At 37.1% G+C, this 16195-nt stretch overlaps 1 protein-coding gene across 1 annotated transcript in view; it reads right to left on the bottom strand.

Annotated features, from left to right (window-relative positions):
• The window catches only part of UXS1 (UDP-glucuronate decarboxylase 1), a 68186-nt gene that overhangs the window by 22549 nt on the left and 29442 nt on the right, over nt 1-16195 (bottom strand). Inside the window, exons 7-9 of the mRNA XM_061997333.1 lie at nt 6805-6909; nt 5386-5445; nt 2556-2677 (exon numbers count right to left, since the gene is read on the bottom strand). Of these exons, the coding sequence (XP_061853317.1) occupies nt 2556-2677; nt 5386-5445; nt 6805-6909 (287 nt within the window). The remainder of the gene's footprint in view (nt 1-2555; nt 2678-5385; nt 5446-6804; nt 6910-16195) is intronic.

Below are 16195 nucleotides of genomic sequence, written 5' to 3'. Positions count from 1 at the left end.
CAGTTTTCATTACCCCTGCATTTTACATCAAGGCTTTTTATGATTACTGAAAACAACTCAATTTGCAAATTAAAGATTAAGAGGAAAGTACAACTCTATATAAAACAAGAAATTACCCTCACGTTGCAACTGCAATGCGCTTCTATATTTAACAAATTTAAGCATCAGTTTGCCTGTGTTATTCTCTCACATTAATATAATAAAACTTCACCTCTAACACGTGTTTCCTTTCCTGGGATTTTTTGAACTTGAGTCTTCAGGGTCCTGCATGACACTTGTCCACTTAATATTTGATTATGATAACTCAATTCACTCCTATACACTTAGAAAGGCATCCAGTGGAAATCTCAATTGGAAGATCTAAGCTACTCTAAGACAATTTTACAACTATCACATCACACCATTTACAACTAATTCAATTTGCTACTACTGGAGCTTGCAGAGTCACACAGTTGGTACAAAAAAATGGATGGAGAAAGTGGAAGGAGATGAAAAATTTCCTGCAACGTTCCATGACGACCCAAAAAAGTGTTGCTTCAGATCTAGAGAATTTCCTTGTAGATCAATGATAGAGTAAATTAAACCCAATTAACAAAACACCCTTAATATGCTAAGCATTTTACATATTGTGTATTTGTACTTATGACATAATGCGCAACGGTATTAGATCCCTGCCATGCAGGTAGCGTCAGATTCTGACTAGTATTTTTGTATTAAGCCAGATTTGGAGCATTAAATGAATATTTGGTTTTCAAGGTAGCTCTATAATCCTATCCACATTTTCTAAAGAAGTTAAATGTATACTGAATCGCAACTCATTATCAAAGAATAAAATTCGCATTGCAGTACTATGTGCTGAAATTCCCCTCCAAGTTATTTATACCCTTACCTCCCACAACTTTTCTCTGCCTATATATGCCCAGGAAGACCTCAGTTGCACTGGAAAATGCTGTTCCAATTGTTTTGGGTCAAGTCACTCTTATCTGAAAACCCTCTTAAAACCACAATATTTATTTTCATAGTGGAAGTCAGATGCTTCCCCTAACAAAAGATAATGTTTCTTTTATAACAGTATATTATCGAAATTCTGGAAAAAAAAAATCCCACAGCTGATCAGTGTTTCAGAATATACCTGATCATGGGACAAGCTTGGGCAGACTTCACTAAGCTGTAATGTGTAAAAAATACATCATGGAGTTGCCCCTACAACAGAGAGCTCATTTGCATCATGAGTTTAATGTATATGTGCACTGCAGTTCCACCTTATAAACCTTTAACTATCTTTTGTAAATCCTGCACAAAATGTATGCAACAGTATCATGACTCATCCTGGGACTTTAAGATACAGCCCATGACTTTCAAAATGACCTACAGTCTTGTCCTTCTAAAAGAATTACTGCAGTGTGTACCACAAACTTGCAAAACATTCAATGTCTTACAGTAAAAGAATTTCTCATAAAATCTACAATATTTGACTGTGAACGGATTTGGAGACCTATGAGGAATATTTTACTACAGTGAAGTAGAGAAGACATTCTGAACAAGATCAGTACCACCATGTTGGACCTTATATGATTTAAAGGAGAACAAAGGAGACAAAAGTCCCTACCTTCTCTCTCTGTCAGAAAAGCTAAGAACAACATTACTACAACCTCTGTACTAAAATCCCATCCTGAAAGTTGCACCACTTGTTTAATTCCATTTTCAAAGTATTTCATAACTTGATGTCTGGAAATGCTATAGAATATACTACATTTGATTTATACCTTTGCATATTAAGGCTGCAAACACCAAGAAATAGTGATATAATTTTGTTTAATATATCACATTTTCTAATTGAATAGTCTCCCAGAGACTAGACGAACAGCAATTAAATAAGATTCACATACAGGTAAAGTTGATGAGTTTCTATTTGCTCACTGTGAAACCCAAGGAAACTGGGACATGGCGTTTCATAAACATATTTGAAATTGTATTTTTGTCCTAACATTACTGTATTCGTCTGAAAAAGTGCATTACACAGTTAAGTATTTAGATTGTTTGCTAAGCTTTGTACTTTTACCTACATAATTTTAAGACATTTCTGAAGTGATTTAAAATATATTGCTCCATTAGAGGTACTTGTGAAGAACTTCGTAATTTTTACCTGTGTATTCTGATTTGAATTATGCTCATTAAACATTCCCCACTGAACAGTAATGGTTCTATTTGATCAAGTACTTCTCAGCACAGGACCAACTTAAAGCAACTTTTATCTGACACACAAATTAACAATACAATAAGCTATTTATGATAACGAAAGACATATTACGTGTATTAAGAAGACTAAAGCACATTTTCTTGAAGAACACTGCTCATCGGAAAAAAACACAGCAGATGGGAGCAATAAAACTTCTGCATTAAAGAAAACAGATTTTGCAGTCACAGTATGAGCACTCCTACTCAAGACACTCTCTTTCGCCCTCCTATCCCTAAATACGCATATTCCAGTTTTGCCACACATTTAGCCTTCATTAATTACAGAAAATCCATTGCATTTGATATGAGTTTGATACCTGCTTCATGTATGCATAGCACATTGTCTCTGCAACCCGCTTTCCTTCATCATAGCAAGCTCTTGGACCTATTGGATTCACATGGCCCCAGTAATCTTCATTTTGAGGGTGAACTTCAGGATCTGTGGGGAAGAAAAAAACATCTTAAATTACTTTCTATCAAAAAGGAGACTACATAAACCAATCTTTCAGTAGATCATTGGTGTTACAGAATTCAAGAGCTTCTCTCTACCTATACATATAAAAAATGCTAAGTTTCAACACCATTCCTCAAAAGTGTATTCACTAGAACCATGAAAATGGCAGTTACAGATGATGCAAGACCAGAAAGATAACAGTGTACAAGCAAACAACTGCCATCATCTGCTTTGCCCTAAATTGGTGTGTGAACAGAGGGCTAAATTCAGTATTTCTTTGCAAAGACAGACTATGTCAAGAGCATAGATATGACCTATATATATGTATGACATATATCTAATGTAATTCAGAAGAAATATTATAGGTTATGTGGTCAGCACTTTTTACTGTATTTGGAAAAAAACAAAGTAAAGTATCTTGAAGTTTTATGAAATCAGAAACAAGCCAAGAAAAATGGATAAAATAAAGAAGTACTGCATTTCTTAAAGAAAGGGAACATAAAAATGTACTTGCGACGTTTCTTCTGTTTTAGTCTAAGCATTTTCACTAGTGGCAGAGGGGTTGGACTAGGTAATCTCTAAAGGTCCCTTCCAACCCCTACCATTCACTGGACAAATACAATCAGGTCAGGCAATTCACAGAATCATAGAATGGTAGGGGTTGGAAGGGATCTCCAGAGATCACCTAGTCCAAACCCCCTGCGATTCTTTGGTTTGATCCAGCACAGAAGCTTTTGATTCTTAAAAAAGTATCCAAAAGTCTTCTAAGAATCTGTATGTGTATGTGTGTGTGTCTGTGTGCTCTACATGCTTGAAACTCTATAATCACTTTGTTACAGTTCCCCACATTACTATCTGTGCTGCTCTATCCTTCTTTCTGGGTTTGAAGTTGGCATACATAGTAATGTATGTAACACTTTCAAGTGTTACAAGCTAATTTTTAAAATAACTGTGATGGTCTGATTCAATTAACTCTCCCAGCTGTTATGCTGCTCACAGACATAACTACAGATGAATTCCTGCCATATGAGAGCCACAGAGCAACGGTAAATGCAAAGAGGTTTTATATGCTTTTCATAGAATAAGATCACCCCTCAATCTCCTCTTGTCCAGACTAAACAGCCCCATGATAAAAGCTTGTAGCATTCTTAAAAAGTCCCAGAAGTTGCTGTGGTCTGCAAGGCCACTTCAGTTTCTGTCTCGTTTCTGGCAAAGGCAGCCACACAAAGCACATGGAAACTCTCAATACAATACTGCTATGAGAACACCTGTGGAAATAGCTAACAAATACTTTCAGACTTTATTTTCTGTCCTTTATTTTTCAGGAAAAATACTTTGCCTGTTTAGTCACGAGTATAACGTGAGCTGACTCTCCCTCCTACCTTGGGTTTCCTGACACAACAAAGCCTGAGTTTCATGTTTTCCACTTCAGAAGGCAGTCTGCAGCAGAACGATGAGGCTCCAAAACCTGCTTTTTTGCCTGTTGGTGCTCTATTCCAGAAGGGAGTTTGCTCAATTCAGAAGAGTCCTTGGGGCTACTATTTTCTCTGTGAAGCCTGACCATGGCTATTCAAAGGCAAGGGAGGCAGCAGGAATGCTGCACATGCTCATTCGGTTGGCTAGTCATCTTGGTGATTTCGTGCTTGTGTATTTGCTTTGAATCTTCTTGACTGAAGTTATTCCAATAAAATCGTACTCCTTAAGGTTTGTTCTTTATCCTTCCTAACTTTTTGGTCACAAAGCTTTGTATCTTGTTACACGGATGAGTATTTTCTGTTTGTTTGTTCATTGTGTAAAGCCTGGACTCTCACAACTACCAACACTGAGCAGCTGACTGTGCCTGCAAATCTCCACTAATCTTGCAACACTGCTATTATCCATTAGGCAAGAGTTCACAACAGCAGAGATTTTCCCTAGTTAAGCATCCCAAAGAAGTGATAAAGACTCTTGCTGTATCCAGCTAGCAGTTCTGTCAGTCATTCTCTCACTCATACTTCTTAGTAACAGTAAAAGGAAGATGGTAGAGATATGGCACTATTGATGAATATTAGATTTTAAGAGACACAAGAGCCCAAATGCACAATCATGACTTTCTAAACTTGCAGGTTATGTCCTTGTCTCTTTACACACCAGGGTGATTGATATATCATAACAACACAATTTATAAGTGACCAGGAAAAGGGATGCAGATTTACTATGGAAATTATCTTTCTTCACAGGTTTTCATTCTGGCATATAGGGGCTTCAATTAGTGTCCAACATTTGCCCAGAGGGGTTGTGGAGTCTCCTTCCTTGGAGGTCTTCAAGACCCGCCTGGATATGTTCCTATGTGACCTGATCTAGGTGAACCTGCTTCTGCAGGAGGGTTGGACTAGATGATCTCTAAAGGTCCCTTCCAACCCTTATCATTCTACGATTCAAAATTTCCCCACAAGCCCTTTGGAAAGATAGACATAAATTAAGACATTGGAAAGTTAAAGGCAACATTCCAAACCTCCTTCCACCACTCTGACAAGAGACTTATGGCCAAGCTCTAATGTCCATATTTTAAACTCTGAGAAATACATCTGACAAAGAAATCAAGCTAAGACAGTGATGAAAATCTGTCTTTCTATAATTGGATAAAAGGTTTGCAAATACCTTTTTACACAATCACATCTCTACAGCTCTAAACTCTGTTTTATCTTTCTTACCTCCATATACCTCTGACGTAGAGGCCAGCAGCAGTCGTGCTCCAACACGTTTAGCTAACCCTGAATTTGGGGCAGCAAAGAAAGAAGAACAAAATTACAGCAAGAATCTTTCAGTCATGTTAACTGCTTTAGTGTGATCCTGTTTTATATGTTTTAAAAGATAATTTGATTTCTCTCACTAGACAAATCTTAACTGTAAATCACATCCATGGCTCCCATGCCCAAGCTAAAAAACTTGAGAAACAACAGAGCAGTACCTACATTGTAATGTATTTGCTTCTGGGACTAAAAGTTACACTGAACCAAGATCCAAGAACTCAATATATTACACTCTAAATAAAGGTCACGGAGACATAAACCATTCCAGTTATTAAATCAGCATCTTGAATCAACACATTGTTTAATGAGTACCATAACTACATGAAGAAACTGATACAGAATATTATGTTTATAGGGCAAAAAAAATTCATTTTACCTTTATTATTCTCCTTTAAATTGCCTGGATGATCCTACCCATCCCTTGAGATTATTCTGCACTATATTTCAATGACTTTCTGGCCTTCAAGTTGGTATGGTCAGTTAAAGAAACCTCTCACCTATGCTGTACAAATCTCTGGTACCTTAATAGCTTCTAAATCAGTTAATTCTCTCGAACTGTACTCACTGGAGTATCACTCATTTGAGAAACTCATCTGTGTTAATGTCCAGGAGGTTTTTTGCTTCATAGTAATTCTTCGGACCACTGACAACACAGTTCAAGCTGCAGCATATGCCAAGTGGATCAAAGATGGGAGCAAAAAATAGGGAAGGCTTGAGGCCTTCTTTTCATAGGCCCATTCCCTGCATCTAAACCAATAAATAAAATGTTTCCTTGTAATTATTTAGGATGAAGCTAGATATTGAATGTTCTGGCAGAATTTACTAGCCAAGCTATGCATATCAGGGTGCAGTACTCTGGATACAATAAACATTCAGGCTTTACACAGCCAATGCAGTTCCACCTAGTCCAATGTTTGCTATGGTAGAAAGAAACAGTTACTCGTGTTAAATGTGGGACAATTCCACCATCACCAAAGTGAGAACTGCAGTCATAGGTGCAACCTTGCTATAAAACTCTCATGCTCTTAATTATTCCTATGACTTCTATAATTACTGCACACTACATAGCCAATTTACAGGCATGTCATTCTTATGCTTTGACAGCTGAGCTTGCATGTTGTCAGAGCTCATCTGCAGATACATTTAAAGGAAAAGTATGAAAATATTCAAAGACGGAAAAAATACAACCCTAATTTTCTTAAATAAACAACTTTAAAAAATGTACAATTCATCTGCTTGATCCTCCCCTCTTCCCAGTCACTCTGTACACCTTATGTTATGGCTAATCAAGTTGAGTAAGAAAAAAAGATTTCCACTCACCCAGCATGTTTAATGTCCCAATAGTGTTGGTCTTTAATGTTTTTATAGGATTATACATGTAATTTGGAGGAGAAGCAGGAGATGCTAGATGATAGATCTGGTCCACTACAGAAAAATGGAGAGAGAGGGAAAAGAAAGCATTATCATTTTCCCATATGACATATAACATGAGATAGCATTAGAGTCAAGAAACAAGTACTTCTTTCTGCATTTCTTGGCGTGGGAACTCAGTGCTTTCTACACTGTGACCTAAGGATGATATGTATGCAAACCTGTTTTAATGCAAAGACAGACTTGAATTTTAGTAAAACATAAACTAAAGCATTATATATACATATCAATATTGTTGACAAAGATACAGAAGTTCATGTGGGTGTTTGCATTTGATCTTTGTAAGCTGCAAAAGTATATGCAACATTCTATTACCCTCAAGTTTTAAGTGGCTACCAGCTCTGAAATGTTTTTCTCAAATAGAATCCCAAGCAAAGATGGTAGAAACATTCCTGAATACCAGAAGGAACCTTTTGGGAAAAATAAATACTCTATTTTTATTTGTAAGCTACTTGTCAGTGAAATATTAATGAGAGTAGTGTATTTATATTTTAAATACATATGTCAGGATACAGGTATGCAACTTTTGTCTTCTTTTCCCTATCTATTGCCTTTGTTCTATGTTCTACTTCAGATAATACAGCATTTTAGCTTAAAAAAAAAAATCCCCAATACAAATATTTCAGCTCATCCCATTATGAGATATAATTAACCAACACATTAGACCTTACAATCAATGGAGGCATACTGATGCCTAACATAACTTAAAATAAGGTAGCTTGGGTATTGGTAACAAATTGCCCAGGTAGTACAAGTCTCAATCTTAACTAATTGTATTTGCTGCATTTCTGTGACTGCAGTGTAGGTAAACCTACAGGTACAAAACACTCATAGGAAATACATAATCAATACGACAGCAAAATATAGACTAGTGCAAACAAACTAAACAGTTACATCACTTTCATGAGTATAGACTATATTAAACCCTAGGTTTCTGAATTTAACAATTATTCCTAGCACAAGAGCACAGAGAGTGAGGAGAACTAAAGTTGCAATAGATTTTAAGTTCAAAGGCCAAAAACATATCATCAATCAGGACTTCTTTTTCTCTCCACCTCTTTCTACATTAATTTATTTCTAACTTAAGCTAAATGAACTGTGGTTTGCTGACTATTCACTCAGTAATCAGGTTTATTCATTAATTTTCAGCTTTTTAGCCATTTTCATCAAATGGTCTATTTCCAGAATCAGTGTGGTGGTCTCTTCTATCAAGGTAGTTCAGAAGACACTCATAGGTGCAGTAAGTGGTGTTTGACAGAAGGAACACAAACACAAAGGACTTCACTCAACTTTTGTTTTGTAACAGGCCATCAGGAAAGTTACTATCTCGGTACTTCTGAGCTTCAGAGCTCAGCTCATCCCAGGAAATTTAAAGAGCTGAAAAAAATTTCATTAGGATATGCAGTACATCAGAATCAGTCTTAAATACAAACCCTAAAAGAATACCAATATATTAGTTGATTAACATTGGTAATCATGAAAATCTTAAGACAGTCTAAATTTCTGACCAGTTTCAGCATATCAGGATTACAAAATTCATTGCATAAGAATGCAAAGATTGAAGATACTACAGGGAATATTTCTTTTTGTTAAATAATTAAAATGAACCAATGAAAACTGGACTCATTTTCATAAGCAGTATCTGACATTCAGCAAGTCTGCAAGCCTTTCGTAAAGCACCTATCGTAAACATAAAAATGTCTGTCTTCTAAGTAACATGAATCAGTTAGCCAGAACTACTTAGAAAAAACCGTACCGACAAGAGAATGCCAAAAAATTTAAATGTAAGATCAAATGAGAGATAGTGATGCTTAAGAAGGAAAAGAACAAATCCCCTACACCAAGGTCATCCAAGGAAAGTAGTCAGAAGGTGATGTAAGAATTAGAACTGCAGGGTGGAAGAAAGGGAAAGTAATTCTTCATATTAGAGAAAGAAAGTTTGGTTTTTTTAGGAAGACTCAGCACTGAAACCTGAAAGAACCTGGAAAAGTCAAGGCTAGCTGCTATTCTAACAATATCACACTAAGTAAAGCTGTCTTTCCCTAGAACAGAATAGTATTAGTTAAATAGTACGCTCAAGAAAACATTCCTCTTCACTACTTTCTTAGGTGTGGTGTAATTAACAAGCAGTACCAAACAATAACAATGAAAAATAGAACTGAATTTTAACAGTGTATTGATTACTCCTAGCCACTCTGTCAGGTTTAACTGCCACAGTATCTGTGACATAACAAACCTTTTTTCTCCAGTTTTAAATTAATTCTGACAAAAACATGGTAGAAGCAACCTCGACTTCGAGTTTTATTTATTACTTGAAACTTGCTCAGATTTTTCTTTTTCTCCTTTTAAATATATTTGCTTCAACAGCACAAGCTGTGTATGAGTTACAACTAGTAGGAAAAAATCAAATACGAAATTATCACCTGCTCTGCACTAGCTGCAAACACTGAAAGTTTAGATTGAAAAAAGTAAGCACACAATCCTTTGCTTCCTGACCTCTCTCTGATATAAAAAAGCAGATTGGTTAGGATGACATTGTATGCAAGTGGCTTGATTCACCCATGTGGAATGTACCTATTACGGTTCAATAATCTTTTAAGGAATAAAAAAAGTAAAAGTAGCTAAAAGTATCCAAAGCTCAAGAGTGTCCTTCATATCAAAACATCATACCCTTTTTATGATAAGCACATGCTCTGATAATGAAGTTTTAAAAATATTGGCAAATTTGGCAAGATAAAATATTTAATCTACTTTCTGAATCTTTAGTGATGTGTGCTTGCACACACAGGTCGTTTAGATCAGATGCTGCTTTTAAGTCTACCGGGTAAACTCATAGCTTCTGTGAACTCATACTGGTTCTCCTGTAGGAGACATATCCAAGTTTATCCCATGCTGCATCTCTGCACTATTGCCCCAACACAACAAATCTTGCAAAATAATTTCTGATTAAATTTTATTCACTGCTTCAGCTTACAATGTCAACAGTGACCTAAATAAGGAGAAATTATTTCATGTTAAACTTTGTCGCACAGAACAATTAACTCGTCGACACAGGATCAGCTTCTAAAGCAACGGGCATAACTGCATCACTCAAAGTTTTATTGTCTTGACAGAGCAATGATATTTTATAGCCAGTATGCTCAAGTAGATGCAAAAAAAACCTTCCTACATGTTGTCATGCCATCTTTATCATACAGCTGCTTAGAGAAGACCAGCTGCCTCTAAGATGTTAGAATAGCCCAAAAAGCTAGAGATACAGGTTTGGTAGATGCAAAGATTTATTGATGAGGACTTATTCTCACATTAAAAAGTAACAAAAGAAAGCTTTCCATAGAAGGCAATCTATAGTAGCAATGTAAACAGCATCCAAAGATAGTCTGACACAAGGAGAGCTGGAGGAAGCAAGCTCCCAGCTCAGGCTTGATTCAAAGCTCTGCCCACATTACTAATAAACTCAAACATTTAAGATTCTCTCTGCAACATGGATTGTTAATTGTTCGGTGTGACAAAATCTGAATACTTTCTCCTTACTTTGGTCACTGTTGTCACTGTATGATTAACCAGTCAATAAAATATAATCAAACTATTCTGCAGAACCTCTTGTGTTGGGGCAATAATGCAAAGATGTAGCATTGGGTAAAGTTTAATTGGTCTGCTGAACTTTGACATGCCTCCTACAGATGAGCCCAGAATATAATACATGATTACTTCAAGTTATATCTCTGAACATAATCCCCTTCCCACAGCATGGTACTGTTATGAAACCAAAGAAAAAGTGTAGACTGGAAGCTTATGAAAGAACTGTTCAGAGAAGTTACTGACTGCTGCTTGCGGGCAGAGGGTATTTCAAGCACAGTCGTTCAGAAAAAATGAACAAAGCAATAGCTAGAGTCAGCTGCAGTCAACTCAGTCGAACTCCGACCCGAGTTTTATGTGTTTCTTTCTACTCATTCCTTCGAACTCTTCCTAAATCTAGTTTTCAACAAGCTGTGGTGGAATTTTTGCAGAGTGAAAGCATCACTTCAGAAGCATTGTGGCCCTTCAGTAATTTACTGCCAAATCCTAGTCTCTCAAAGCAGAAGTGAATAATTCACTGGCTCCCTCTCCATCCACTTCATTGTTTTCTTTTTGCTTTTAAAGGCCTGCTGAATTTTTGACAGCCATAAGTTCCTACATGAGCAGTTCCTTTAGTGACACGTGGTAATTCAGATGAACAGGGCCAAAAAACTACCCTTCCTTTTGCTGCATCAGTATACATCTCAGTCTGTGATTATCCAAGTGGATGTCTAATTGTTAGCTAAAAACGCATGCAAACAAAATGTAAAAACATAAAGATTCCTTACAATCTTCAAAATTAATTATTTGAAATCAAGATCATGGACAGTTCTCAAAGAAGAAAAAGAAGAAAAATAAAAAGAAAGCACTCTCCTCCTCCTAGTCCTTTTTCCTCGTTTCACAGCTGGCTTTAAATGAAACAGAAGAAGCTGGGGGGGGGGGGGGAAGTTTTCCATGCCAGAGATACAGTCTTGCCTACATCTAGTTTGCCTCAACACACTTTTTCCCACATACACAAAGGCAAAAATAGACCTCCGTGATGAAAACGTTCACTAAGAGCAGAACTAGCAGACAGATGGAAGACAAAGCATTTGTCAAGTGTCAGATGGCCATCTTGTGTGTCAAAGTAAGATGCAGCCGGGCAACTTTTCCTCGTGCTCAGGAAGAAATCTGTAGAGTATTGAGCCTGAGACCAACTAAAAACATCACTGGTCTTCCAAAACATTAAATGTCGGAGACTTCTGAAGAATGGAAAGACAAGTTTCTACCCTAAACTGGGCACATCTGAGCCATCAAGCTGAGGATGTTGAGACAAGTACATCTTTCACCCTCCTTCCCTCTTCTAATTGTCATGTCTAAAAAAAGCCCCTTTTTTTGTCTCAAAATTTCAGCAGGTCAGACAGACATGCCAGACAAAACCATCTACCTGTCTTGGCTGACATCCTTGTACAAAGTTGGCAGTTAAGACAGCAGGCAACTTAAAACTCTCCTCAAGCCAAAGCTTTTCTGAGGATTAACTACTTGAGTGCCTCGTATATCAGGTACTGGAGAATAGGAACAAACACATCTTGTAATTGATCTCCATGCATCTGTCATCTTCCTTTTTTAATGGAGTACGGAAAAAAGCTTTACAACATTTAATTGTACCCACTAAAGAGTCTTGAGTTAGCTTTGCAATTAAGCCAGAGTGTGATTAATTGAAAAGAACTGTGAAAGGTTGTGCAAAGCTTTACACAGAGAGGTAAGGACCACAAAAGAAAAACAAATGATAACAATAAAATCTGCAAGTTTTGTATGTAACTCATATCAGGGGCTAGAACTGTATAAGCCACTGTGAATACGGTAGCAAGTACTTTACCAAGTACAAGATGGGAGACTAGTGATACGATAAACAAACATTAACCAAATTATTCACTTTACAATTTTGGTGAAAAAAAGGCAAAAAATTAAATGCATTTCAAAATAGCACAGGCATAGAAGCTGGAATAAACATTCAAGCCATAAGGTACACAGTGACAAATCCAGAAATCTACGATCAACAGCAACCAAAATTTGTCAAGTTTTGCCCTTTTCTATGTGAAAGGCTCAACACTCCCTATAATTTAGTATACATGGAATGTGTAACACCTGCATCTGGACACAAACACTCAGTCTTGTGCTTTTCTTAACGCTAAATAAGTATGACTGATAAAAACACTCACTTTTACAAAATACTACAATAAAACTTACCTCTTATCATCTACCTTTATTTTCCAGCCATATCACTTATGTGTTCTGTGTGTTTCCTAAGTGAATGGTAAGTGCAGAATTTACCACCTTTCCCAATGCCAGGAAATGACATTCCTTCCTATGAAAGAATGACCTTCACCTTCAATATCTGCCTTCAACATGTGTCATGGTACCAGAAAGGACTACGCAGGTCACTAAGCACCTGCATCCATCACTGTGCTTGCTAGTCAGGAAGTATTAAGCAGAAAAGCTTTGATCAGAAGCATACAAACAAGTTTCAACAGCTTAAACACACAGACTTTTGTTGTAAAGAACAGCTATGCCAATTCCCCTACTGTTGGTCAGCCCAGACAAACTGTCAGAGTCAAGTGAAACATTTCTATTGCACTCAATAAAAAACAGATTACAATACTTTCTTCCCCCCAATGTTAAAAATGTTGCCTTTAATTAGAGGCAAACTAGAAAAACTTTATAAAGGTTTATCATATTGCATGTCCTGGAACAGGCGTGGAGAGCTTCACTAGAGACTTAGGCACCACGACACTTGGCTCTGAACATGCAAAACTACGCACCATATGTTATCTTCTTCCTTGCCATGACTTTCCATAATTATGCAACTGAAAGTCATCATGTTGAATGCATTACTTATTTGGCAATAGGAATGAAGATTAAAGGGAGAAAAGTCTGGGATGGAAGTACTGATAGAAAAAACCCCAATGTTAATGAAAGTATTCACATAAAAAAATTAGAAACTGTGTTTGTATGTGCCTTAAGTTACCTGTGAAACGACTTGGGATACTTAATTCTAGGATACTGCAGAATGATATTTAGCAAAATGTTATCATTTTGACTTCTGGAAGGCTGTTATTTGCAAGAAGGCTACAGTCTATTATTTTGGTCAATTTTTTGAGAGTGTTGGTTTTAGGCTTAAAGTCAGCTCAGAGCCACAAGCTAGCGAAGTCCTTAGGAACAAAAGTACGGTTAATCCCAGTCAAGCTAATGATCTATTAAAGTTCTGTAACTAAGAGTTATTTTCTATATCAACATGCTTGTTACTAACAAGTCTGTACCTTCTGGAAACTCTGAAATCTAATCACCTTGTCACTATGTGTGTCATTGTGTTTATAGCACTTTTCTCATCTTGGAAAATGTGTTTTTATTCTACCATTTTGCATACTTTTCAATGTAAGAAGAGGGCAAACTACCTTTGCATTCACAGCAGTCACTACAAGTAGAGCCAACATTTAAGATGTGTTTTGGCAGAACTCAGACTGTTAGTATTAATGATTAAAACACACAAACAAACCAAGATGAAAATAAAAAAACTGAACAGTTTTAATTGATCTTCACGTCAGTTACTTCAATTAGTCTCAGGAAACAATTGAGGAAACAGTTCATTCTGACCTACCACTTACAAACACTATTCTCTGTCATTTCATATTACATTAGTTAGGCAGTGCATTTGTATTTGTTTTTAAAAGTTGTCTTTAAGCATCAGAATAGAATACTTTTCACCACTGTCAAAAAAAAGAAATAACCTATTTTGCCTTCAGCCTCTGTGTAAGTAGTGAAGCGTTAGAGGCCATCAACAAAATTCCCACTCTGCAACCATGCTCCTTTGGTTCAAAACCAAAGTGGGCAGTGCAATCTAATTAAGTTGGAAAAGAAAAGAAAACTCTAAGTGAAGCCTTACAGCTAAAAGGATAACTCGGGGACTACTATAAATATCTTTCTAAAGGAAGAGGTTCTTTAAGCTACATCATTTTTTGATATAGTGATAAAAGTATTCAAAACACATCGTGCATTTGTGATTAGGGAAATTACATCAGTTCACAGAGTCAACTGTTTCTATTGTTGATCACAAATCTGTAGCACGTTTCAAATTTGTGAAAGGAGTGGTAAAATCAAAAACCAAAACAAGCAAAAAACTCCACAAACCACCAAAAGAAACCAAACATCTGAATGCATTCTTGTGAACTGTGAAATACTTCAGCAGAGAACGACATTTTTCAGATGCAAGAGATGGCTGGGGGTAAAGGGAATGTACATATATCACCTTATAAAAGATTCTTTTAAAGCTTTGAGAACCTCCAGAGAAGGAGACTCTACAAGCTCGCTGGGCAGACTGTGCGCAAACTCTCTCACTCTCACAGGAAAGAAGTTTTTCCTTCTGTTTAAGTGGTACTTTTTGTGTTCCGCTTTATGTCCACTTCCCCAAGTCTTGTCATTGGACACTACAGAAAAAATGCTGCCCCATGCTCCTGACATACCCTTTTTAAAGTAATTTTTAAATGTTAATGAGTCTCCTCTTAGTCTTCTCTTCTCCAGGATGAACAGTCCCAGGTTCCACAGCCTTTTCTCATGAGAAAGATGTTCTAGTTCCTCCATCACCTTAGTAGCTGGACTCTCTCCAGAAGTTCCTCTTGAGCTGGGGAGCCCAGAACTGGACACAGGACTCCAGATGATGCCTCATCAGGGCAGAGTAGAGAGAGAAGATAACTTCCCTCAACCTGCTGGCCACACTGTTCTTTTTGCATCCCAGGATGCTATTGACCTTCTTAGCCATGAGGGCACATTGCTGTCTCAGGTTTAATTTGCTAGAGACCAGGACTCTCAGGTCTCTCTCTGCAGAGCTGCTCCCCAGCTTGTACTGGTGCATGAGGTTGTTACTTCCCAGATGCAGGACTCTGCACTTGCACTTGTTGAATCTCACGAGGTTCCCCTCTGCTCACCTTTCAAAATCTCGCTGATTGTCAGTACAACCTTCTGATGAATCAGCCAGTCCTCCTCATTCCATGTCATGAGGGAACTTGCTGAGGGTACACTCTGCCCCTCATCCAGGTCATTGATGAAGATGTTGAACAAGATTGGCCCCAGAACTGATGCCTGTTGAACCCCACTGGCCACAGGCCTCTTAACTTGACTCTGTGCTGTTGATCACCAGCCTAGGTGCTACCTACTTTTTCTGAGTTCAGTTAACAGTATGACTAAAAATATTCCATTATGGCTTTGTTTATGTTTTTTTTTTTTGGGGGGGGAAGGTAGTGAGGTGTCTGGTTACTGTTTTGTTGTGGTTTTTTTTTTTTTTCATTTTATTCAGGAGTGTGGGGGGGTGTGTTGGATTTTCAGGGTATGTGGGGATTTTTTTAGGGCGTTGTTTTAGTTTTTATTCAAACACACATATTCAACTATAACTATTTCACAGTAGAAATACAGACTTAGTGGCTTATTTTTTTTCTTTTTTTACTACAAAAACAGTCAAATCCAATGCAGAAGTGGGTATAAACAAGACAACACTAACTCTCTAGTCACTAGGTAAACCAAGTACCTTCTGACGTACATTTATTAAACCTAAAAATTCATTTGGCAGTTTTTAACAGAATTCTGTCTATTAACCCGAAGTGCAGTAGATCACAGTAATACCATATCAAGTACTCATTCGCTCTCCAACTAATATTTCTGTGTCATTACAGTACAGTTTGCAGGAACACAAGCC

This window comes from Colius striatus, chromosome 1 (assembly GCF_028858725.1).
Source record: "Colius striatus isolate bColStr4 chromosome 1, bColStr4.1.hap1, whole genome shotgun sequence".
Classification (NCBI taxonomy): domain Eukaryota; kingdom Metazoa; phylum Chordata; class Aves; order Coliiformes; family Coliidae; genus Colius; species Colius striatus.
Note: the sequence above shows the minus strand (reverse complement) of the source record. Positions and strands in the feature narration are given on the sequence as shown.